The 26,035-nt window shown below is 35.6% G+C and overlaps 4 protein-coding genes across 5 annotated transcripts; 2 read left to right on the top strand and 2 right to left on the bottom strand.

Annotated features, from left to right (window-relative positions):
* Window positions 1–65: 65 nt before the first annotated feature.
* LOC107473360 (probable transmembrane GTPase FZO-like, chloroplastic) lies at window positions 66–8,745 on the bottom strand. The gene is made up of 11 exons (XM_016092903.3): window positions 8,102–8,745; window positions 5,609–6,171; window positions 5,425–5,493; window positions 4,770–4,964; window positions 4,501–4,632; window positions 4,309–4,395; window positions 3,747–4,184; window positions 3,489–3,653; window positions 3,060–3,284; window positions 632–747; window positions 66–355 (listed from the first exon to the last, which is right to left on the bottom strand). The coding sequence occupies exons 1-11, from the start codon at window positions 8,598–8,600 to the stop codon at window positions 73–75; spliced, it is 2,772 nt and encodes a 923-aa protein (XP_015948389.1). The 5' UTR covers window positions 8,601–8,745; the 3' UTR covers window positions 66–72.
* Window positions 8,746–13,579: 4,834 nt separating this feature from the next.
* Window positions 13,580–16,624, top strand: LOC107473361 (chloroplast stem-loop binding protein of 41 kDa a, chloroplastic). The gene is made up of 6 exons (XM_016092904.3): window positions 13,580–14,114; window positions 14,394–14,515; window positions 14,814–14,916; window positions 15,016–15,154; window positions 15,737–16,014; window positions 16,352–16,624. The coding sequence occupies exons 1-6, from the start codon at window positions 13,710–13,712 to the stop codon at window positions 16,532–16,534; spliced, it is 1,230 nt and encodes a 409-aa protein (XP_015948390.1). The 5' UTR covers window positions 13,580–13,709; the 3' UTR covers window positions 16,535–16,624.
* Window positions 16,625–17,088: 464 nt separating this feature from the next.
* On the bottom strand, window positions 17,089–20,770 carry LOC107473402 (RAN GTPase-activating protein 2). Its single transcript, XM_016092965.3, is given in 5 exon segments — window positions 17,089–17,814; window positions 17,817–18,218; window positions 18,221–18,425; window positions 19,997–20,085; window positions 20,761–20,770. Coding segments are annotated over 5 exon segments (1,323 nt in total). The 3' UTR covers window positions 17,089–17,197.
* Window positions 20,771–22,294: 1,524 nt separating this feature from the next.
* Window positions 22,295–25,831, top strand: LOC107473362 (uncharacterized). 2 transcript variants are annotated; one of them, XM_016092906.3, is made up of 6 exons: window positions 22,295–22,973; window positions 23,068–24,169; window positions 24,248–24,361; window positions 24,542–24,696; window positions 24,794–24,995; window positions 25,395–25,831. In XM_016092906.3, exons 2-6 carry the CDS (start codon window positions 23,624–23,626, stop codon window positions 25,578–25,580), a joined length of 1,203 nt encoding a protein of 400 aa, XP_015948392.1. In that variant the 5' UTR covers window positions 22,295–22,973; window positions 23,068–23,623; the 3' UTR covers window positions 25,581–25,831. The 2 variants fall into 2 exon arrangements, with proteins under 2 accessions (XP_015948392.1, XP_015948391.1); XM_016092905.3 differs by having other exon boundaries at window positions 22,295–24,169.
* The last annotated feature ends 204 nt before the right edge of the window (window positions 25,832–26,035 follow it).

Here is a 26,035-nt window from a genome sequence, read left to right on the forward strand (position 1 = left end):
GCATCATCAACATCAGCAAAAATGAACAACATCAGCAAAAATGAAGATGGTTGCAAAGTGGCAAATTCAAAGTCATGAGACATGAAGATTTTGAATTTCAACTTGTAATGTTCTAAGTTTTTTTTCAACATTCGATAGTTCCTCTTGAATCTCTAGAAGCATGTTAAGTCTATTCTGTGCTTGATCTTGGTAAGGCTTACCAAGGATTTTCACATAATTGTTCAAATTTTCCATGGCTTCATTGAAATCTTTCTTCATGGCCTCTTCAAGCTCAGATGCCAACTTCTCTGCTGTTGCTTTCACTTTATCTATCACACTCTGTCTGCGCCTTGGGAAATTTGATATAGCAAGATACCTGACAGAAATATATGTCAACCAAATTTCAGCACCAAGTCATCAGCATGATCATAAATTAAACCAATTAAATCCTTAGGTACATACCAATCTACATTTCTTATTTATAAAATATGAATCTAAAGGGGCGTATTCTTTAGGTTACATGATAACAACTCTTTCCGTAACAGACTAACAGTGCATATGTTTCTTTTAGAAGATTTAAGATTTTGATATACAATCTTGAGCAACAAGAAAGGAAGCCAAATTATAAGTAAAAATTAGAAAATCATAATACCCGCCAGCAGAACAAATGCCAAGAGCAAGAAGATCTTCCAGTGTTGTTGGTAACACAGATGTCAGTAGCGAAGCAGATACACCAGCCACACCCACTCCACCAAAAGTCGATAAAAACTAAAATTTAAAAAATTTCAGATATATTGACAGTATAATAATTAATAACTGTAATTTTAAGTTACATAAAAATAAATAAATAATGATGTCAAACCTCAATATACAAAAGGAAAACAATATAGAGAACATTTACTACTGAAGATGATCCACATGGGATGAGATTCTCATTAGTGCAGAGGTTGAAAGGGTCAACACAGACAACATAGTGCAGTATTGCAAAAGCTACCAAAACAGAAGGGCATTAAATTTTCTTTTAACAACACAATTTGATGTCGCAAAAGTATTCTAATAGCCACTACCACAAGAAAGCCTTTTTGAGTGGGCATAACAACGATAAAGGACAGCCTAATACTCAAGTATCCTGCATTATCCGAGATTCGCACAAGGACCACATTCAACGGGTTTAACACAGGCAACCTAAACTAACGCAAGTGAGGCTAATTTCGTGACTTAAACCTGTGACCTTGAAGTCACCCAAATAACTAAACCGTTGCTCCGGGTTTCTCTTTGCATAACAATACTAATGGAAAAAAAGTAAGAAAAAAATGAAGCAGCAACCCAGATGAGTCTAGCAGCAATAATAATTTCTCAACATATAGATATCTCTTACTTATCCATGTACTTTGGAGGCCTTATCCTTACTTGAATACAATACTAGAACCATAGCTAACCATATCACTTTGAATGTTAACCCTAACAAGGCCATAGCCTAGACACACTTCAAACTTATTGTTACAAGCATATTCTTCTTTTGCACAATATAATCTATTATTTTTTATTACTAATTTTACAACCAAAATGTATCATATATCATTCTCTTATTGCAATTGAAATCAAATCTTTTCCTCCAAACTTAAGGAGTTCTCTCCTCTCTTTTTCTTTCTCTATCTCTCTCTCCTTGCTTCACCTACTCTCTCTCTCTCTCTCTCTCTTATATATCATTACCAATGGCTAATTACAAATTTGACAACCAAAATATGTAACATGATATTCTCTAATTGCAATTAAAATTAAAATTGAAATATAGCTATATTATATTACTAATTTAGCAACCAAAATGTGTCACGTGACACTCTCATTAAAATTGGGATGAAATATTTTCCTCCAAAATTAATAAACTATCTTCCTCCATCATTTTATCTACCTCTCTCCCCTTCTCTATTTCTCTCTATCCTTTTCACTCTATATATAACTTATAATTTGTATTTTATATTACGAATTTGACAAACCAAAATGTATTATGAGACATTCTCTTATTATAATTAAAATAAAATCTTTCTCTCCAAAACTAACAAGCTCCCTCCCTCCTTCTTCTTTAACTTTTTCTCTCATTTTCTATCTCTCTCTACCTTTTCACTCTACAACAAATAAAAAAAATTTATAATAAAATATAACTAAAAAAATATGCTCATAATATTATTCACATAAAAAATATATAATTATTATTGTATACATATTTTTTCAAGTTTTTATTTAGTTTTAAATTTTCAATATTTATCTTTTCAATCTATATTTTCACTTTTCTTCTTTCAAATATTTACTACATATAATTTGAAAAGAATACTAATGCTATGATCAATTATCAAAATCAAGATTCAATTGTTAAAAAAAATGATTTTGAGTTAATTTTATAACAATCAATTTAAATTTGTTTATTCTAATATCTAATTATATTTTTATATATAGAAAGAAAAAATATTATTTTTAAATAACAAACATGAAAAAATTAATTATTTTTATTTGTGCAACAAACTTAACCGTTAACGCCTAAATAAAAAAATTTACACATTAAACTCTTTCAAGTTTTAGATAATGAATATTAAAATTAATTATTAGTAAAAAATTAAACTTTTCACATGAAAATAATAACTAAAAAACTTACCACTTAATTTTTTTATCTATAGAAATCTTGGTCTTCTTAGCCAACAGAGACTTTTGTCCCCTACGACCTTTTTGTAAAGTAATCCCTTGACTCAAAATTTTTTCTGTCATAATTTATAATGTCAAAACAAAGCCAACGTAGTTTCAAAAGATATATATTTTATTACGGGCAAAAACACTGGTATTACATAAAACAGCAAAATCAAGGGAAGCCTAGCTTCAAATTCTTCTAAAATTGGTGGGTTGGGTGTTAACTGCACATTTGGTACCTAGTTGAATTGTGTGATTTCGGGGGTGGTAACACTGGCCTTTTTTGAATGATGTGACCGGACTTTGTTTGATACAACACAAATCCACGTCAGCCCAATAAATTTATGAAAAAACAAAAGGATAAAAGTTTACATCATTTCTTAAAGGGGTTCTAAACTTACCATCTCACGAACTTCTTGCTCAAATGACTTTGAAGCTGCACTGCTGCTGAAGCCGTCAATCACCTGACTCCCAGCTTGATCCACTTTCTTTAATGACTCATTCTTCTCAATTTCACTATTTTCGTGGTTCAAAGTTGGCCATCGTTTTTCAAAAGATTCCTTGTATAATCTCCCTTGTTGGGTACTTTTGGTACGTAACCAGTTTTCATATTCTCCAAGTAAATTCTGTGTCCAATCAACAAGCAATTTAGCAAAACATAAAGCAAAATAATGTTTTATAATTGCATCAAATTATGATGCTCTATACTCTATAGTTTGGATTCCTCTATCTACTTCTGGGGTCGACTGAGAAAATAAAAGGTGTTATTTTACTACACAACACACACACACAAAAGAAGAAAAGAAAACTATTTAGAGCTAGAAGCTTACCTGAGTAGCTGAAACAGCAGGACCAAGTATGTCATTCTGGATTCTTGATGTTGCAGGCATTGTAGATTTTTCTCCTTTGAAAGTATATGAAGCAACAATATCAAGATTTGACAATAGTAGAGTAGCTTCAATGAGCTCCACAACACGTGATTTTGTAGTCTCAACCTGGTAATATACCACAGCATACCAATACCAAACCAATTAAAAGGGAAACAAGTTGTCTTGATTAAACAAAATTATGAAATTCTTAAAACATACCAAAGATGAAGTTTGTCTCCTCCAAGAAACGCTCTCAGTTTCCATATCCATTGCAAATTCATTTACACTATTAACAATATCATTCACTGCAGCTAAGTCCTGCTTGGCATATCGGCAATCTTGTGTCACAAGTGTTTGACACGATGAAATTAGTCTCTCTGCAATTCCAACAGGTGTTTCAAGCTTGAGCCTCATTCTATTCATCCCAGGGATTGTTGACCCATCCAAAAAGCTAAACAAGAACTTTTCAAGCTCATCAAAGCTGCTGGCACCATTGTGAGAACCGGAACTAGACAAATCATTAAGCTTCCCAACATTAGACTTAGCAGTAAGTTTTTCTTCAAGAGCAGACCGAGCAGATACTGGATACAATATCACATCTTCAGTATTAAGCAATCTCTGTACATTGTCCTTAACAAAGGACATCGCCTCCTCAAGCTGCATCGAGTTTTAAATATATTTTGTAAATCTCTATTTGTTTTTTAAATACAGAAGAACTACTTGGGAGTAATATCCGTCAAGATGAAAATAACCAATGCGAATTTACAATAAATAAATAAACCTCACGGGCATTCTGATATATGTCAGCTTTGTTCAAAACAAAGACCACTTTCTTTTTCCACTGCTGAGAATAACGAAGAAACGTAATCTGAAAAGTAACATAAAAAAAATTATATAACCCCTGCCAGGAAATTATTTCAATATCACAAAGAAGTCAGCAGTGCGCCCATCCACAGATGACTGACCACCATACCTCACTTCCAGTTAAAGGACGATCGGCAGAAATAACAAACAGAAGCAAGTCAGCACGTGGTACGAATTCCTCTGTGAGACGTTGTTGCCTCTGAAGAATCACATTAGTTCCAGGTGTATCAACAATTGTCATCTGGTTTCAAAAATAATGTAAAAGAATTACTGAGAGCACATCCAATTGCATAGAGGATACTATGCAAGGTTACAATATAAAAAACTGCGATATTCATAGGAAGAAACAGAACAGAATCAAGAAATTAACTGACTGACTTCTTTAAGAATTGGAGCAGCAAGATAGCATATGAATTGACCATCTGGATGTCTTTCACATCGTTGTTGTTCAATATCCACGTCAGTGTATCGTAAAAATGTGATCTCATTAGTAGTGGGAACAACTCCCTCTTTCAGGTATCTTTCCCCAAGAAGTGCATTAATCACAGTAGATTTACCGGAGTTGAATTCACCCTGATGTACCATGATTTTAATGAGATGAAATGTGTGATACCATGTCAAATAACTATTAGCATTCTATAGCATTTGATTTCTATGTCTTCTGAAAAATCCATACAATAGCTAGCAGAACATATAAGTTAGCAAACCAAAAGCATTTTGCATTTTTATACGTAGATTAAAAAGACTATTTAAAGAAACTAATGTAGAGAATAACTACTAAACATAGTAAAAGAAGAATCAACCATTCCCTATATCTGCACCCTACATAAACTCTTCACTAAGATGCTTCCAAATGGAGGCAAATGAACTAAAGTAAGAATAACAAGATCAGAAGTTGAAATAGTTTAGCACTAATTGGTTGATTAGTTTCCGAATAGATGTACTAAAATAATCTTATCTTTTTTGAAATTTAGAGCTTATACCAATGTATATCCCAGGAACCAGAATTTGGTGAGATTCAGCACACAATTACCACTATAACCAGTAAGAATGGCTCGTCAATTTGAGAAACTGCATCATTAAGAAGTGAAACCTCTTCCATCTGCCATGTGAAACCAATCCCAATTCAACACAGAGTAAACAATACAGTGGTCAAAATAAATAATAATGAAAAAAGTATTTTCTTCAAATACCAAATTTTTTAATTAAAAGATCACCAGTGGTGCAGCCTTTTTTATAACTTCTATAGCTTCATTCAACACCAATTTCTCTGTTTCTATTAACTGTTTCTCCTTATCCTCCAATTTAATGAACCCAGCCACAACCTCCGCTTCACTGTGAAGATCAGTATCCATGCTCGACAATGTATGCTTATTCAAAATGCCAGAAACACCATCCAGTGTTATCTTATCATTAGCATACTGCATGTCAAATAGTTTGCGCAGGAAATCATCATCTAACAAACTAAAACCTTCCAAAGTAGTCACAAAACCACTACCACCAGAAGCAAGTAAACTTGAAGCCTCAGCATAAGACATCCTGTCTCCATGCAAATTCCACGAGACAAAAATAGGTATCTTCACTTTTTCACACACAGAATTGACTTCCTTGCTAAGATCTTTCGGATCAACACTACCATATATAAGAAAATCAGCACCTTCGGATTTCGTTGCATTCACTGCAGCATCTATTGTTTGGACGATCCTAGCTACCAAGGGAAGTACCACCGATTCAGATTTCGAATCCAACATAGTATTCCTAGCAACAACAGTGGGAAGACCTGCAAGAGAGAAAAGAATAAAGCAAGCACATAGAATGTAAGACATTAAAAACAACAGAATTTTTTGTTGTTGTTTGTTGTTGTTTGGGGGGGTGGGGTTCATTTTTTACGGCTTCTCCACTTTAAATAATATATATATTTACTTGCATTTAACTTCAATAAAATACCCATGCAAAAATATTTTACATTATATCGAAATTTTCCGCAAAACCTCATTTGACATGTCAACCAAGAGGTGTCGAACTCATCGGATGCTTAGGTGAGAATCATTGCATGCAAGTATAAATAATTTTTTTATTTTTTTATCTATACTTCTATACTATATATAATGGGAATATGGAAAGGATTGGTGTCTAACTTTTTTTCTCTAGAATACCCTTCATTATATACAATCTATAAAAAAAAATCTTTTTTTGCTATTTCTAAGACTTGAACCCAAAACATCTTAATTGAGTTATAAATAACTCAACATCTCAACTAATTCCATTTTTATTACTTTTATATACATTTAATAAATAAAAGAGAAGTGCCTGTTGATACACTAGTAATGATAATACATCAAAATTAAATAGTTATTATCTTGCTCAGTTGCATATCAAATCAGGCCCAAGCAGCATTGATTCAATTGTACAAGTTCTAATGAGGGTTGATACCATTAAAGGGAAGGTTTTGGAGGGGAGAGAGGGAAAGTGAAGGCAGGGGTTGAGATTTTTAAATCCTCTGTTGTTCAAGAGTTTAAAATAAATAGAAGGAAGGTTTGGAGGGCTTGCTATATATGTCTACAATTTTATCCTTTACTAAATTATTATTCATAAAAAGTAAATGGCAATAAATGGTAATACAAATATTTATTAGGAATAAAAAGGTAATATAAATTTGAATCTCATAAAACCTCCCAATTTGGGGGGAACTTGAAAATGGGGGCATTCGGTGGGTTTTGGAGTGTTAACAAAGACCTTCAAAACCGTTGCCGTCAGAAAAAATAAAATTTGTGGATGAGGTTTAATGCCCCCCCTTCCCTCCCTCCCTCCCTCTTTCTTCCAAAACCAAATTTGTGGATACACCCTTCAGGTATGTTTGAAAGAGGAATTTATACCCTTAGGTTATGTTTGGGAAAAAGGATTTTGAAAGAACAGAAAAGTGAGTGAATTTATTGTGCTCTTATTCTAGACCACCAATACTAGCTGAGCTAATTGGACTTCAATCAGTTCTGTTTTTTTTTTTTAATTCACATGAATCAAGCCCGAGATGTAGCACTCCCGAGATGTAGCACATATAAAATAAGTTTGAAACACAAATGACCAGATGTGGATTGTTCATCTTCGGAAAATATACTTTAATATAAGAATGCTTTAAAAATAAACAGAATGAAATGATTAATAACATCTCAACCTTTGTATCATAACAAAACTGTGAATCTACCTAAATTAAAAAATATAAACAAAAACAACTCTTCCCATTGCATTGCCCTCCAAAGCCTCCACTCAAAACATACCCTAAAGCTCAGAGGAATTTCCTCTCATTGTCACATTTACTATTTAACTCCGCCTACGTTACATAGCCTATTTCAGCTGATTTCTACAACTACATTCATTCAGTTAATGTAACTAACACGCATGGATTCAACAGCAAAAGGTGGCTCTATCAAAACCAGTACATCCAAAACTATTATATACTCTATTTAAGATATCAAAGCAATACAAAGTATGGATTTAACATTCAAAAATTAAGTCCCAATTAAGTTAAAAGAAATCTAAAATATGGAGATTTTCTAAATGCACTTGATATTGCTAATGATGTTGGAAATTGGAAGTGAAAACCTCTGGTAAGTTAGTTTTTTTTTCCTTACTAGTTATTTAAAAAAAACATTAATAGATAAATAAATAAATAGACTTATAAAATAAAATAAAAAAATAAAATAAAATAAAACCTTTATCGGAGAGGAGAACTCCGGTAGCACCAGCAGCGGCAGCGATATCGACACGCTCAGAGACGAGCAAGTAGGCGCGTTCTCTAAGAAGATTCTTCAAGACGCAAGCAGCCTCATAAAGCCTGCCACCGCTATCGTCGCCGGCGGCAGAGAGCACAACAACTCCAACGAACTTGGAAACGGCCTTGTCCACCAGATCCAAGGCATTTGAATCGAACACTTCGTCGGTTCGAAGCTGGAGAACCAGCGTGGGGACCTTGAGTTCTGGCCTCTTGTAGCCACCGGGAAACAGCGTCCGTGGTTGTTGCTGCGAGCGGAGAAGTTGCTTTTGCGGATTGGTGGACTGGTCAGGGGCATTATTGGAAATTGAGCATGAAGGAGTGTGGTGAGTGCGGGGAAGAGTGAGGAAGCGAGGGGTGAAGTGTGAAGAAGAATAAGAGGAGGAGGCGTAAGGCGTGGTGGTGATGGAGGTGCGCTGGGTGAAAATGACGGGCACCATGGATATGGCGGAGGAATCTTTTTGTTAGAGGAGGTTCAGTTGAATGTGTGAATGAGTGAATCTGTGTAGAAACTAGAAAGTATGAGAGAGAGAAAGAGAGAGAGAGAGAGAGAGAGAGATTGGGTTATCGGGGAAGAGTTTATGGGAGTCACTGAATAATATTGATTTTATCCATTTCCTGATTGGTTTCCATTAGTGGACCATTCAAACATGGGCACATGGCGGTCCACTTCAGTTGATAACAATTTATTTAAAGCAAATTTGTTAAACATGATATAATTCTAATTTTGATCTTAAGCATCTTGTAAGAGCGGAGTTTATCACAAAATAGAGTGAGAGCCGCTAACGTGCGAAGAGGTAGATTATTTATATTATATAGTATATTTTAATAAATGTTATATTAAAAATATTTTAATGAACATATTATAAATTTTATTTATTTTTAAAAAAGATATAAATTATTCACATTAGAATTATACAAAATTATATTTTTATTTTATTTTTTGATTTGCATTAATGGCTATACTTTATCTTTTTTTACAATTTTTTTTGTTTGTAAATAATAAAAAAAAATAAATAAATGAGAATGAAAAACATATAAAAATGTTATATTAAATTTAAGAAATTTTCTAAAATTAGTATAACAAATTAAGAAATGAAGAGTAGTAAGAGTTTTAATATGTATAAGTTGTAGAATTTGAATATTTGTAACTAAATTTTTTTATAATTATTATTATTATGACACTTTTAATGTATGTTTATTGCATTTAATTAGTACTTGATGTTTCAATTGAATAATAATATATATGAGTTTTTTATTTTAATTTTTTTAAAACATTTTACTAAATATTTGGGTAATAATTCTTCCAGTGTCATTACCACTGCAAATCCTTTTACAACAAAGAGAATAAGACATGGAATAACAATGTGAAAAAGAGGAACACGTGAATGTAAATTGTGGAAGAAGTACTTCACATGTAAAATAACAATTTATAATTTGATGATGAAATATTGTAATCGATAATATATAGAGAGCAATAATTTTAAATGCATATTAATTTTGGTTGTGACTGTTAGACAGAACCCTTTACAAAAGAGGAATACATAAACTTGTGCTAATTAAAATGTTATTATTTATAACAAATAAATAGGACTATTGAAAATGATATTGAACAATGAGAAGAGTAAACGTTAAAGTTGAAAATCTTTAGGAATATACCTGGGACAAATTTTCTACATTGGCGGCGCCGAATGGTGACGTTGGTCTGAGACCCAGAGCTTGCGAGAGGAGGAATGAAGTTTGCCCTGGTTTACAATGGCTTATGGGTCCGGAAGAGGATGGAGGAAATAGGATGGGACCGGAAGAGGATGGAGGAAATAGGATCTTGGTACGGAGAGGTGCTAAGAGGGTGACGGTTTGAGTCCTCTCCCATAGCTCCGGGCCATTTACAGGATGTATGACCTCCTGATAGCACCTCATGTAGGCCTCCTTCTTGTAGCAGTCATCGACATATGACTCCAAATTAAGGCCCTTAAAGGTGATGCAGCTGATGGCATGAGGACAAGGAATCCCACTCATTTGCCATTTCCTGCAAGAACATTCAGCAGCAGCCAGATTCACAACATACTTATCTAGACCACACATAACCTCGTACTTGCTAGAAGATGACCAGTATGGTTGATAATTCAGAACCCTTTCCCTATTTGCAGCCCATCTAGTCATTATATAAACCCTAATATCCTCTAACATGGTCACAATCGGTTTCTCTCTTGCTTCTATTAACACAGCATTGAAACTCTCACTCATATTATTAACAAGACTGTCACATTTAGATAGGAAGGTAAACCTGGATCTTGACCAGAACCTTGGTGGAATGCCATTCAGATGTCTGAATGCTCCCTCATTCACTGCTCGCAAAGATTTCATCTCCTTCTCCCAGCTCTGCCAATGACTTGCTTTAGCACACCTCCACATCTTGTTCTTTAGCTCCAAACCAGGAAACTTCTTCCTGAAATTGCTGTAGAGATGCCTGACACAGAACCTGTTGTCCACTCCTGGAATGACCTCTTCAAAAGCCGGCAATAAGCCCTGTTTACAGTAGGTAAGATTTCATATGATTAGTGTATTTATAAATGTATACATGGATCAAAGTTGCATATGTTGATATATGGTGAACTACCTTTTGCTGATCAGACATAAAAGTGCATTTTGCAAGATTCTGTGGGCCTAAGTCATCGGATAGGTGACGTAGAAACCATACCCAAGAGTCCTTAGTCTCTGCCTCCACAACCGCATACGCAATAGGAAGAATCTGGTCATTTGGGTCTCTTCCGACTGCAGTCAACATTTGTCCTCCTTGGGGGGTTTTCAAGAAGCACCCATCCAACCCAATGAACCTTCTGCAGTGTTGGAAACTCTTCTTGCAAGCATCAAGGCATACATATAGTCTTTGGAAAACACAATAGTTCATTAGCTCTGCGTTCTGTCTCTCTTGAGCAAAATCAGGTGATCGAATTACCTTCAGAATCACTGTGGAACCTGGGTTTGTTCTTAGTAGTTCATGGCAGTAGTCGTTTATTCGCTTGTACTGCTCCCTAAAGGCGCCTTGTATCTGACTCAAAGCCTCCTGTTTTGTCTTAGCTGCCATTGCCTTGGTAACGGTCAGGTTCCATTTTCTTTGAGCCCTTGCAACTAGCTCCTTCACCTTGATCTTTGGATTTTCTTCAACTTTCTTCTTAAACTGGCTACCCAACCATTTGCTGTGCATAATTCCAACCCGGTGTGTCTGCATGCATGTATGTTGGAGATTCATGCTTCTTAGTTGCCAAGTGGATTCCTCACCGACCCTGGCTGCATATAACCAAAAGGGGCAGCCTTGTTGACAAACAGCCCGGACCCTCACCAAGTCACACTTCTTGAATTTAATATTCCTAGCTGTGTGGACTGCATAGGCCGCCACTGTGTCTTTGAACTCTTGCCAGGATTCATACAATGTGCCCACCTTCCATTGGTACTTTTCCATGTCCTTTTGAGTCTTATGCACTGGAAACCTTTGCCCCTCATCCTCAGCAGCATCCTCCCCATCATCAGCACCCGATTCATTTCCTGCAATTACATGGTCCTGCTCCAATTCATCACTGTCAACTGCATCCTCATCATCCAAATCACTAGTCAAAACCTTTTTGCCCTTCTCTGTATTATAGTCCTTCGACTTGGCATTATCTTCACCGAATCCACTTTCATAGTCGTATACCTCATCACTATCAGTGAAGTGGATGTCTTCTACACTATTTTCCTCTTCATTAGATGGAAAATATGTTGGGTCATCACTATCTTCCCCACTGGTAACATTCTCACTATTTGCCTCATGTCCCTCTTGGCCTAATTCTGCTCCATCGTCCTTATTCTCGCATTCGGCTTCAGCAGCAACCCTAGCTCCATCACTCTTTTGTACATTCCCTTCGAACACCACTAAATCCAGACCACCACCTAAAGGTTCCTCACTCTCACCACCTACCCTTTCTCCCCCCACGTCCAGAAAACCCACCTCCGGGAACCCATCGGCCTCCTCAACCTCATGCACCACAAACAGATCAACAAAGCCTCTCCTCCCAGCTATGATACACATTTCAATTGCCTCTGTGTCCCTTCTCAACAGCTTCAATTGACTCTCAAAATCATCCGCAGTTGGGTCTTTGTACCATAACACTGCGATGGTGGATTTCACGTATCCAAGCTGTCTCAGTTCCTCGTATGCCTCAAACACACTCCACCGATCACCGTCAATGTCCTCCACAACCGTAGATTGACCCTTCAAGTACTTGAGCGCACCATTCTCATATCCAAATGTCCCACCATGGTGCACCCGCATGTTGAAGAGCGCCATTTCCTCCCCGAAAAACCCTATTAATCAACACAGGGAGTTACTCAACCAACTATGAACAACAACAACTACAATCAGTTCAAACCCTAGCCTTCAATACACCATCGCACAATCCACATTAACAAACGAGAAATTACATTCACATAATGCTTACCTCACCAAGGGCTTTCTGTATGAACGAAGCCAAGTTAACGCCACACAAAGTTGAGCGGCAACCTCTCTCAAGCTACCAACGCAGAATAGTCCTCGCATGAAGGCCTTCCAAGAGTTTCAAACAATCGTTTCACACAAATGTTTCACTCTGCAATCCTATTCTCAGACAATGCGTTGATTCGGGAAGGAAAAATGATTTCGCGGGAAGGAATACCAACCAGCAAGGGCATTTTGGTATTAAAAAATTATTTTTGGGGGCAAAGGACGATTTTAAACCAAACTGGAACCTCTGGGACCATTTTGTTGTGAAAAAAAGGCAAGGGACGAAAAAAATTTTAGACCCCTACGTTGGGGACCAAAATCATACTTATCCCATTATTTAATTATAAAAAGTATATATGTATAAATACAGAGAAATATATAGTATTTGATTTGTTGTGTTTATATAGTATTTTTTATAAAGTTAGTGAAAGATTACACTTAAAAAATAAAATTGAAATTATCTATCGAAATAAAAATAAGACAAATTTTTTTGTACCTATAAGTTTGATGTCGAATTTGCCTTTTATGAAAAGTTTTGAATATTTAAAAATTATTTTTTTTAGTAAATTAAACAACTATATATAGATACTATAACATGCACTTAGAAATAAATTATTCCAATTTTAATTTTTTTAATAAATTTTTTATTTAATTCTTTCATAAATAATCTCTATAGAAGTAAACCAAATTATCTAACTCTGAGACTAAAAGAAAACTTTTGTGTGCATTCACCTATACAATAAGAATATAAGATCAACCTACAAAATCATGTGGTTAACACTTCACTACACACACAAAAAACTGATGTGACATGCAAGTATAACGCTATAACTATTGAATCATAACAAATACATTCACTACTTATTGATATCTGAGGAAAGTTTTTGTAAAAGTAATTCACCTCTCAATCAAATTCTTACAATATTTCCAAACCATAACTCTAATTGTTGGTTACTTTATCTGAAACTGTTGGTTCTCATTCTTCATTGTCTTTGAGGAACCAAGAAAGCAAAAGAATTCAACAAACTCAATGGCCACACTTTCTTCTTCTTCTTCAGCTTCTTTGCTCTTCTCTGCTTCCTCTTCCAACCTCTTTCCACTCTCACATTCTTCAACTTCACGCCTTTCTTTCTCTTCTTCCCTTCCTTCTTCTTCTATTTTTTCAGCTTCTTCTCCAACCTTTCTAGCATACCCTTCATCATCATCCAGGCTTTTTGCAACAAGCAACAATGATGGTGGTGCTGTTTTCAGCATCAATGCAAGTGCTGCAGTGAAGAAGAAGGTTCTCATTGTGAACACCAACAGTGGAGGACATGCTGTGATTGGATTCTACTTTGCAAAGGAGCTTCTTGGTTCTGGCCATTCTGTTACCATACTCACTGTTGGTGAAGAATCCTCAGATAAGATGAAGAAACCCCCTTTTAACAGATTCTCAGTTAGTCCTCTCTTTCTATCTTACTACTATGATTCTCAATAACATGTTATCAAAGCACAAAAAATGCATGAATATGAAAATATCTTTGTTTAATAAGGTGATTTGTTAAGGACTAATTTGTCTAGCATTCGTCTTTTAAGTATTAAATTCTCGGTCCATAATCGATTGGGACTAGTTTAGTTTGTTAGTGTTTCATTCTTTTGAGGATCAAATTGTTCTTTTCACTGGATTTAGATTCTTGCATTGAATGAATATTCTGGGGTTTGACAACATGTTTAGGAAATTGTGAGTGCTGGAGGCCGGACAGTGTGGGGAAATCCGGCAGATGTAGGGAGTATTGTCGGAGGGGAAGTGTTTGATGTGGTTTTGGACAACAATGGCAAGGATCTAGAGACTGTGAGGTTTGTAATTTTGTTCTTCTTGTGTTCAAGCTTTGATTTTGTTTACAATTTCTCTTACTTTAAGATATCATACCACAATATTAAAATACATTAACATCCAAATCTTGTACTAGTAAATGAGATCGGCTACATGGATCAAGCGACATTACTGCAAACTACCAATTTAATCTTTGAAAGACTGATACACTTACAAATAAGTACCTAAACAATGTCATATTAGTTAATGATACCTGTATAATGGTTCTTAAGTTCATGGAATATGTAAGATACATGTGCAAATGAGAATCTTCACTTGCAGGCCGGTGATAGATTGGGCAAAGAGCTCTGGTGCCAAGCAATTCCTGTTCATAAGTAGTGCTGGAATCTACAAACCTACAGATGAGCTTCCACATGTTGAAGGGGTAATGTAAAAAAAAAAAGTCTCATTGTGATCCCTCATAGCTTATTAACCACTATGAAAATGTGCTAAAAAGTGATAATCCTTTCTGATGGTGTTGTAGGATACTGTTAAAGCTGATGCTGGCCATGTTGCAGTGGAGAAATACCTTGAAGAAACTTTCAGCAGTTGGGCATCATTTAGGCCTCAGTACATGATTGGTTCTGGCAACAACAAAGATTGTGAAGAGTGGTTCTTTGATAGTAAGTGGAAAATACCCTCAAACAAGCTTTGTTTTCGGTGTTAATAGCTACACACTTTACATTTAAATAACCTCTAAGTAATTAAGTCAAACACTTTTACTTATGGGACAATATATAGACTAAATTCCCGTAGTCTCTCAAATTCACAGCTTTCACTAATTTGGTCCCTCGTATCCCAATTGCACTATGCTCAATCTCGGATACCATTGGGATCTGAGGGACCAAATTAGTGAAAGCCTTGAATCTGAGGAACCACTACGGAGATTTGTATCGAAGATAAACTGATATAACCTTAAGAACTAGTTATAGTATTTGTTTGAATATGTGAACATATGTATCATAATTAGGGTGATATTATGTGATTCATAAGATATTAAGTATTAACTATGTTAATTCTTTTTAGTTTATTCCCTCTCTTATAAATAGGTAGTTTGTATTGTATCATAGGCACACTCAATAAACATCAGAAACATTCCTCACAGTTTTCCTTGTCTTTAGTTTCTATCAGTTTTGAATAACTTCTGTATTGATATAGTTAATGGTATCTATTCTGAGAAAGAGTAAGTGTCGCGCGATTCGCAGGGATTGTCCGGGACAGGCCGGTACTGATTCCGGGGTCAGGACTGCAACTGACCAACATATCTCATGTTAGGGACTTGTCTTCAATGCTTACTCTAGCTGTTGAGAAACCAGAAGCTGCAAAGAACAGCATCTTCAACTGTGTGAGTAACCGTGCTGTGACTCTAGATGGAATGGCAAAACTGTGTGCTCAAGCTGCAGGGCGCCCAGTGAACATTGTCCATTATGATCCAAAAGCTGTTGGTGTTGATGCAAAGAAAGCTTTCCCTTTCCGCAACATGGTAAAAAATTACTAGTAACTTGCACCTTTGTGATCTAACTTTACTAATCACACAGATCATTGAAGTGGTTATAAGTTTATAACAAGAGATCGTTGTGCTAGCATCTTGTTAACAAGTTTAGTAATATATGTTTGGTTCATTTTCTCAAATAGAATATATTTTTGGGGGATCATTTTATTATTTACATCTTTTGGAGTTTATTTTGTCAAAATCCTTGCAATATATGAACACTTTTAATAATGTATATTTTCTTAGACACTCAATTATACAAGCCAGATAATTTTTTTATGAACTTAATGTCTTTTTTCCTCATTGAACTTATGTATTTATTATGCAGCACTTCTATGCTGAACCAAGAGCAGCCCAAACAAAATTGGGATGGAGTCCTACTACAAACCTCCCTGAAGACCTCAAAGAGAGGTTTGAGGAGTATGTAAAGATTGGGAGAGACAAGAAGCCAATCAAATTTGAGTTAGATGATAAGATATTAGAGGCCTTGAAAGTTCCAGTACCTGTGTGATCCATGTATAATTTCTTTGTCTTTTTTATTAAAAAAATTATGTATAAACATTAATTTGACAAAGTGTATTACAGAAGAAAGTTACTTCTCTACCTGTTCAGAAAAAGAATCTATGAATATGACCTACATCTCCAACAGAGATCTAGTTCTTTACTATGAAAATAACACCAAAAAAAATCTCAAATCTCAAACATAATTTGTTACCAATAAAGGGAATGTCTATCATACTTTGAGAAATCATTTCTATTCTACTACATGGCCTTAAAAGTTTAAACTCATCATTATGTAAAACAAAGGCAAAGATAAAATAAAAATAGATAATAAAAGAGTATATATTAGGTATTCCAGATTCTAGTAGATTATTCAACAAAACGACCAACAAAGTAGCAATCTTCTAGTCTATAGCTCTAAGATTATCTGCATATGCATAATATAAAAGGAAGAGAATAGATCAACCAAGCAAAGATAACCAACAGCCATAGAAAATCATAATTGAGCCCAAAATATTCTAAAGCTAATACCATTTCTTGTCTTTCAAGACATGCATATACCTGGTAAGCTTTAAAAATTTCAAGACATGTAATTCAAAGTCTAAGATACAACAGATCATGACCTACAATCAATTTAATATAAAAGTTGGATGCTTATGTCGTATAAATCTTCCTAAATCTCAAGGCCCTTCAGTTTTGATTCCAATTCATCGCGGTCAGCATCTTCTTCAGCCTCCTCATCAATGTCTTCTCCTTCAGGATCATTCTCATCCAAAGCACCCAGCATATCAAGTGAATTTTTAAACATATCCTTCAACTCCTCTATCCCTTCATCAGATATGAAATTAGCATTAATGTTTAGCAACTTAAATCCAGGTTTTTGCACAACAGCTTCAGCCAAAGCCCTAGCTCTGGACCTAGTAATTGAATTTGTGCTCAAATCAACTTCAAGTAATTGGCCATGACCCTCTTCCAATGCCTTGCCGATCAAAATTGCACCTTCATCCTTCAGTTCATTCTCAGACAAATTCAACTTGGCAAGGAACTGTTTTGATGATACACATGCCACTAAAGATGAAGCAACATTTGCAGTAATGTCATTTCCAGCCATATCCAAAACTTCCAGTGATGGTGCAGATTCCTTGAGTGCATTTGCAGGGGATTCTGCACCATCATCCACACCAAACATGTTGTCACACAAGTCAAGCTTCTTCAAGTGTTTACAAGTTCCAAGTGCTTCAGCCAGGACAACTCCACCATCAGAACCTACCCTGGTAGATGAACAGCTGCAGATTGTTTCACAATTTCAGAAATAGCAATTGTCCCTTCATCTCCAGTCATGTTATTATGAAAATGAAGAACCCTGAGTTTCTCAGTTGAAGGAATCAATTCAGATACTGCTTTTGCAGTTTCCTCTGATATACCATCATTCATTAAATAAAGCTACTCCAAGTTATTTTGTGATTTTAGGAGGGACTGAAATGCTCTAACTCCCTTTTCACCTGTGGCATTATTTGACAGGTTAAGATACCTTAAAACACAACCTTCCAGTGCACAAGAGAATATAGTCATCACTTCAAGAGCTTCTGCTTCAGGCCTGCCAGCAATAAAATCCGACCAGTCTACTTCCTTCAATTGATCCTTAATTGACAGTAGGATGGGTTCAGCAACTTGAGCAGCTTCCAAGCCAAACTTCTGTTACTGAAACATATCTTAGTATAAGAGCTTGGTGCCCTCAATGGCTCCAACAGTTCTGCAGCTTCCTCTGTGTCAACGAAGGCCCTGCGACCACCAGATATGTCAAAAACAGTTTCACCAATTACAGTGGCCTTTTCAGATACCAATACTCCATCCTCCTTCACTCCCGGGCCTCTTTTCAAAGAATTTGGATCCTTCACTACCTTATTTCATATAATTATTTCTACTCTCTAGCCACAAAGCTTAGTTTTGTGTATCTACCACAACAACAAATAGCATTCAAGTTTGCGACACACAATACACAACAAAAGCAGCCCATTCCATAAGTCATGAACAGATAATGATGTGTCCAAAGAATAAAGAAGTACAATTATGTAATACTTTTTCTTATCAGAAACAATCAAGATTAAGAATCAATATAAACCTAATCAACCATGAAATTTAGATTCTTCCAAAGAACTATCACACCTAAACTATGTTATATTGTGGTAAAAATGTAATATTAATCATCACATAATTTTGTCGACCAAATCATGAAGTCTGTAAGTTGGGTCAGTAACTGGGGCCTAAACTGAAACAAAATCAAAGAACCATAGTATGCATATTAAGATTAAGATTATGATATACATATTGTTGCAAAGATGAGGTATAATATTAAGATTAAGATTATGATATACATATTGGTCAATAACTCCAAAACACAATTTAAAAGCTATTTAACATGAATTCATAAGATGTCAATGAAACGAGTAAATTCTCATAATGATCTCTGAATTTTACATATTTATCTGAAATAGTTCTCAAGATCTAAATTTTCCTATAATAGTCCCTTAGATAAAACTTTAGGCACTATAGTAGTTCCTATGTCATTTTTGGTGTTGAGTCAGTTATAAAAGTGCCGATGTGATCATATTTTGCCACTTTAGACAGTCCTAATATCTTTTTCTTCATGTTTATTCTTCGATAATAAATAATGATATAACCTCGACATTTTATTTATTGTGTAAATGTGTAATTACCCTATTAGTTCTATAAGTTNNGAACTACAAAATTAAAAATAATATAAGAATCTAATTAAAAATATATAAAAATTTAATTATAAATTTAATAAAACTATAAAAATTACAAAAATAATTAAATATTTTGGGTTGCATGTTTTTTATTTTGTGTTTATTAATTTTTCTAATCCAAGCTGTATTAGTGAAAATTCGGCTAATCTAACTCAATCTAACTGAATTTTTATGAAAAGAGTAAAGGCATTTAAATTAATATTTTTTAATTTTAATACTCCAATAGAGGTAAGTCTCAAATGGTCCCTAAAATTACCCTCGAGTCTCGTAGTGATCCTTGAAATTAAAAATTATTCATATTTATTCCTGAAGTTACACTCCATGACTCAAATTCGTTCTTCTGGCCAATTTCGTCCAGCTGGCACAATCGGAAAGCTGAGTTGGACTCATTGGTGACACGCTGTCAGCACAACGACTAGCTGACGTGGCAACATAAACTATTTTGATTCAATTTGGTCCCTAAATTGAGGTTAAAAATCCTAATCCCCAATTGAGTCTATTCTCCTCTCTTCTCCATCGCATCAGAGGTGATTCTCTTCTGTTGCTTCTCCTATAGTGTCTTCTCCATCTTCAAAAACTACATGATTCCTGGCAAAAGCATTAATGAACACTTATCCCAGTCTAACAAAATGGTTCTGGCATGCCACAGAGTTTGACAATGTTAATGAAAAACAACTCAGCAGTTAACATAGCATTGTAATCACCTTTAAGCAGTAGAACGTGTGCTGTGCATATTCGAAGAGTTGATCAATTACTACTAACACCACTGTGAAATTATGTGAAATTGGCAATCCTGTGATAAACTCCAGGCTTACATCTTTACAAACATTTTTTCAGGAATCAATAGTAGTTGTAATAATATGGAATTCACATGGGCACCTTACTTTTATGTATTTTATACTAATCTTATCTAATAAAATTGTGTAGAGTATGATATAAATTCTTATATTCTAACAGTCTTACTTTGGGTGCATCAAGCGGTTTATTACTATTAATATTTTTACAGATATCATCTTATGTTTGGAGATATATCTGCTAAGGCACCTCACATGCAATTATTTTTTAAGTTATTTCAAACTATAGGGTGTTTTGGTTATTTTTCCATTACGTTTGTGAGCTGTGTTATCATGAATTGTAACTAATGTCTTACTTTCTTTTCCTTCTTTTATTGAAAATTTAAAGTAATTTATACCTCATGGCTATCAGGTTTTAGATTTCTTGGCACGGTAAATGAAGTGCATAGGTACTTGTTTTTTGAGCTTATTATCATTGAAACTTCTGTAATGGCTTTATTATCTTATAAATTTTTATTTTCTTTGTGATGGCATTTTTTTGTGGTTTTGACTATTGATTTACAAGATATGTGATAGTTTGTAAAAGTAATTTATATCCTTCATTTTCATTTTTAGGTAGTAGATGTAAATTTAACAATAGACACAATAATGTCATTACAAAATTCATCAAATACCTTTGGTCATGCCGTCAATCCCTGCCTAGCACACTCTCCTTCTCCATTCTTTCTATCAAAACTCCAAAAAGCCACCACCACCATGTCGAACAATTAGGAGTAATTTTGTTGGATACTTGTGGTTTTTGAAGGGCGATTTGAGTGAGATTCTTGATACTGTGAATCAGAATGTAGTCATGGTGTGTCTTGAAAAAGGTACAAAAGATAGAAAAATATTAGATTTGATAAAATCTACACTTAAAGAACATCCTTTGAAGTGTGTGTCTAGGAATGATGAGGAGAAGGAAGAGTTGAGAAAGGTTAAGAAGAGGAGGGCTATTAAGAAGAGGATCCTCAATGAGAATGAGCCGAAGTCGGACCCATATTGGTTGAGAACTTTCTTTGGTTTTGCGCCAAAAGAGGCTGCTAAGGTATATGGTTATTGTGGGATTTTAAGTCCATTGATTGCTAATGTCTGCCTTAATAAATTGGATCTCATGATGAAAGGGATGATTATTGAATTTTTTAGGCCTTGTAAGTTTGATTCAATATGACGGTATTTAATTGATGATGGTTATCATAACCCTGCATGGCCGGAGTTTGTTCCAGCCAGTGAAAAGGAGAAGACTAGGCAGATGGATTACATAAGATATAAGGGTCACTTCTTAATTGGAATTAGAGGACCTAGGGAGGATGCAATGGAAGTTGGGAAGAAAATTATTGAGTTTTGTGTACTTACTTTCGGATTAAGGTTGGATATTTTGAAGCTAGAAATTGAGTATATTTTAAGGGGATCCAGTTCTTGGATCATATAATATGCCGGAGGGTGATATACCTAACATTGCGTTACGCTAGTTCTGGAGGTAACATTGTGAGTGAAAAGGGTGTTGGAACTTTGCTTTTGGTTACTGCTAGCATGCCGCAATGCATTCGTCAATTTAGGCATCTAGAGCTGGTGAAGGGTGACAAGGACTCAAAGCCACTTCCTTGTACTTCTATGTTGTAGTTTTTGAAGATGGAGAAGACACTTTAGGAGAAGCAATAGAAGAGAGTCACCTCTAGTGCGATGGAAAAGAGACGATAAGAGACTCAATTGGGAATTAGGGTTTTTAACCTCAATTTAGGGACCAAATTGAATCAAAACAGTTTATGTCGCCACGTCAGCTAGCCGTTGTGCTGACAGCGTGTCACCAACGAGTCCAACTCAGCTTTCCGGTTGCGCCAGCTAGACGAAATTGGCCGGAAGGACGAGTCTGAGTCCTGGAGTGCAACTTCAGGGATGAATATGAGTAATTTTTAATTTCAGGAATCACTATGAGGCTTGAGGATAACTTTAGGGACTACTTTGAGACTTACCTCTACTCCAATATGAAATTACTAATTAAGAGACTAAAAATGATTACAAGTCAAATTAGTTAGATTTCGCACGTTTGTTGAGAAGTGTACTTTTATCACTTGTGTTGATATGGTTTTCTTCTCTTTTGGTATTTATGGCTGTCCATAGAGGGAAGCATGTATGGAAGCTGCCAATTACACCCATCACAATGCAAACAACAAGAATCACCAAAACTTCTGAAGGGAAAACCCATGTCAATCCTCTTACAATAAGAGCAATCAAAATGGCCAAGTGCCTTCCTGACGATGAATGGAGAATTTGTGGTAATTGAACAATAAAAAACGGAAGCACAGATATAACAAAAAAAATCAAAGAAATGCACGTTGGATGAACCGGCTGAAAGCCGCTGAACCAGCTGGAACCGGCCGGTGGGACCGGAAGGGACCCGGTCGGTTCTTGTGAAGCGACGTCGTTTTGCGCGTTATTAAGAAAAAGAACGCCTCAGTCCTCACCCTCATTCCTCTTCCCTACAGTACCCCCCCAACAGAACACAACTTTTCACAGAAGTCTCCCCCACCGGCGACGCCGGCCATTCCGCTCAGTCACCTTGACACCTTCAGAAATCAGAACCAAGCTTCCCTCTCTCAAAGAAAGAAAAAAAGTGACAAACCCTAGCCTCCATTGTCGCCGACGTTCTTCTCACCGCCGTCGTCCCGCCGTTCTTCGCCATCTTCTTTTCTTGGCGCGTCGCCAGCTTCTTCGCCTGGTCCAGCGGCCTCGTCGTCCGTCGCCAGCTTCTTTGCCTGATCCAAGCTTCATCGTCCGTGGGGTTCTTGTCGCTGCCGTCACATTCTTGCTCCCTCTCGTTCATACTCGTCTCGTTCCAAGACCACCGAAGGTTAGTTAATTTTTCTTGCTTACTTTTTTTTTGTTTTTAATCTGTTGTTTATAAAAAGATGTGATTGGGTTAATTTAGTTTTTAATGTGTTCAGGGAGATTGAGCGAGGATTTTGGCTACAAAATAGTGAAATTTTAATGATCACTCGTAAACCTCGTGTATATTAGATTCGCATGAGTTTGAATTTTGAAAAGATTTAGGCTTTTTCTTAAAGAAATTATCTTTTATCATTTACTGTGTTCGTTCCGACATTGGTTCTGCATCATCATCGTAGACTACAACTGAATTTTAAGAAAGATATATTTAGAATCTTAAATTTTTCAAATCTTTGCTCAATAGTTGGCTGTTTTGTTGTTAGTGAAGATTCCTTCACCAGCGAGATTCTCGGGTAAATCTTCACAAATGAAAAATCCTTTTTTTGTGAAACTTAGATTTGATTAGATTTTTTTTTCACTCTCCGATTATGGTTCCGTGTGTATTGCTGTTTTGAGATATCAAAAAATGAGTTTGACCCTATCCTTGTTCTGATTCGCTTAAAGATTTTGCATTTATATTTAAAAGATTCTGTTCTAGATTTTGCGAAAAGCACACACATTATTCGAGAGAGAGAGTAGCTGGCAAGCATTCTTTTATTTTTTTTTCCCAATTAAATGGAAGATGATCATAATACAAAAGTAGCTCAAGAGCTTCAAATACAAAACTATAGTAGCGATGGTAATGGGAATGAGAATGGTAGTGGCGGTGGCAGCGGTAGATCTTCGAAGAAGCCGAAGCAGAGAAAGGTGCCACAGAGAGGACTTGGTGTGGCAAAGCTTGAGAAGATAAGGATAGAAGAACTGCAGAAGAAGAATTTTGCTACCGCTCAATTGCATCAACAAGAAGATTCAATTGCATCAACAAAACCCACATATATGCGTCCACCGATCCAAAACTTTCATCACTCAATTCAACCTGCTCCTAGATCACAAGCTGAATTTAGGCCTATGTCATTCCAACAACAGATGTTGGATGCTAAGGTTCCGGGCACCGGCACTGTTCCATTGACAAACAGTTCAGGATTTGAGAAGGAGATGTTTGTGGTTGATCCTGCTGCTATACAGTTTCTACCAAGCTTTTCTTTTGAATCCAATCCTGTTTGGCCTTTGCCTAATTTGGGCCCGAGAGCACCACAATTTCATCATCAATTGACTTCCATGGTAAAGATTAAGATAATTTCTTGTATGAAGTGTTTTCACTTGTGATCTTTGTTAAGATTTGTTTTCTGGGATATGTAGGTTAATGTCTCGCCGTCCGGAATGTCAACACCACCAATGCTTCATTACTCAAAAGAGCCCCCTTCAAACCAAAATTGTAATGTTAACGACCTGTTAGCAAGGCAGGCCGAGAAGGTAATTGCAATTTGCCATAGTAATTCCAATTTTTGTAATTCCAGCAAATACCGAATTCCTTGGTTTTGGATCATGCTTTTTTAGTGAATTAAGTAAAATCATGTAGCAAGACATTAAGGTAAACTTCACTACCCTGGGAATTTGTTTGTCTATAATGTAGAGGTTTGAAACTTGATACAGATTTTTGGCGTGAAGAGGCCTTACCCCTTCTGCCTGGATGCTCCTCCTGTGCCTGCTTACAATTATAAGTTGCATCCGTTTGCCGAGACGCAAATGAATGCCGCAACTTTGTGTAATAGCGGATTCAATTATGATGCTGGCAATTCAAGTCTAAGGTTGTTGATTTTTTTATTGTTTCTTCTATCACATTATTGTAGTTGCAACTTGCAAATGTTGTTTTGTCTCACCATGCACTATATTAATCATCTGCAGGGAACTGCCATCATGTTCTGCTTCCAACTCAGAGCTAAACTCAAGGAAAAGAAGCAAAGAAAATGAGAATTTCAATGGAGATTTTCTAACATTGGCTCCTCCTACTCCTACTTCATCCCCGCCTTCACAGACGAAGCCTTTTTCGGCTTTCCTAGAGATTCCCAATCAGGACAATCCTGAATCTGAATCTCCATCTTTTCAGGTAGGAAAAATCATTTGTTTGTTTGGTTTAAAATTTTTTGAATAAATGTCTTTTCTGGTTCCTAACCATTTGTCTTACAAAGCGGCTCTTTACAATTCAAAAATCCCGAATGATTCTTAATTATTCCAGTAAATGGTGACATGCTGACATGTTAGGGGATGCTTAGACCATTTACTTAAATAGTTGGGGACTGGTTAGTACTTTTTGAATTGTGGATGACTGTTTCGGACAAATTATCAGAGACCAAAAAGGGTATTTACTCAAATTTTTATAATTCAATCTTTGCCTTTTTTTCTATTTTGCTAATTTCATTTTTCCATCTAATGTGACAATATTTAGCTGCTTCTGAAGTTGTTACACTAATTTCGTTCTTAATTTTCGATTTTGCATTCGCTAAAGGGTACTATAGAAGATCAAGTTCCTCAACCGCAAGCGTTCAACCGGTTCAATCAACAGGAGCAACCTTTTTATTATTTCTTCCCTCCGGCGGCCCATCAGTTGCAAACCGGACTTTCAACAGCTAGAACTCCCAATGTTAATGGAGCTAAAGAAAATATTGATCTTAATTTGAAACTTGGAAAATAGAAGATCAAGTTTCATCCTCCTAGTTTCATATGTATTATGATCAAACTTTTAGGCCAGTTGTTCCTCATTATGAAACTTTTCATAGTCATATGTTAGGTTAAATTTTTTGCATAGTGGGTAGATGTTTCTATGTTTGCACATGTAAAAGTTTGAGTAAGGACTTGAAATCGTGGCCATGTGTAAATAGAGATGTTGCATTACTTTGTTTCTTTTTACATAAAATACTAAATATAGGGATGACCTCTCACCAATCTCAATTTATTTTTAGGCTTTTAGCACATATTTCGCTTTCTTTCTTATGCATGCCATCTTATACGTTTTTCTATAAATTAGGACATTTGATTGGTCACCTTTTTACCTAAACTGCATAATTAATTCAAAAATATTCTATGACATAATCAGAGCAATTAACTACCGAAATAATCAAATATGACTTGGTAACATAGATACTCAAA

The sequence above is a fragment of the Arachis duranensis genome, chromosome 2 (assembly GCF_000817695.3).
Source record: "Arachis duranensis cultivar V14167 chromosome 2, aradu.V14167.gnm2.J7QH, whole genome shotgun sequence".
Taxonomy (NCBI): Eukaryota; Viridiplantae; Streptophyta; class Magnoliopsida; order Fabales; family Fabaceae; genus Arachis; species Arachis duranensis.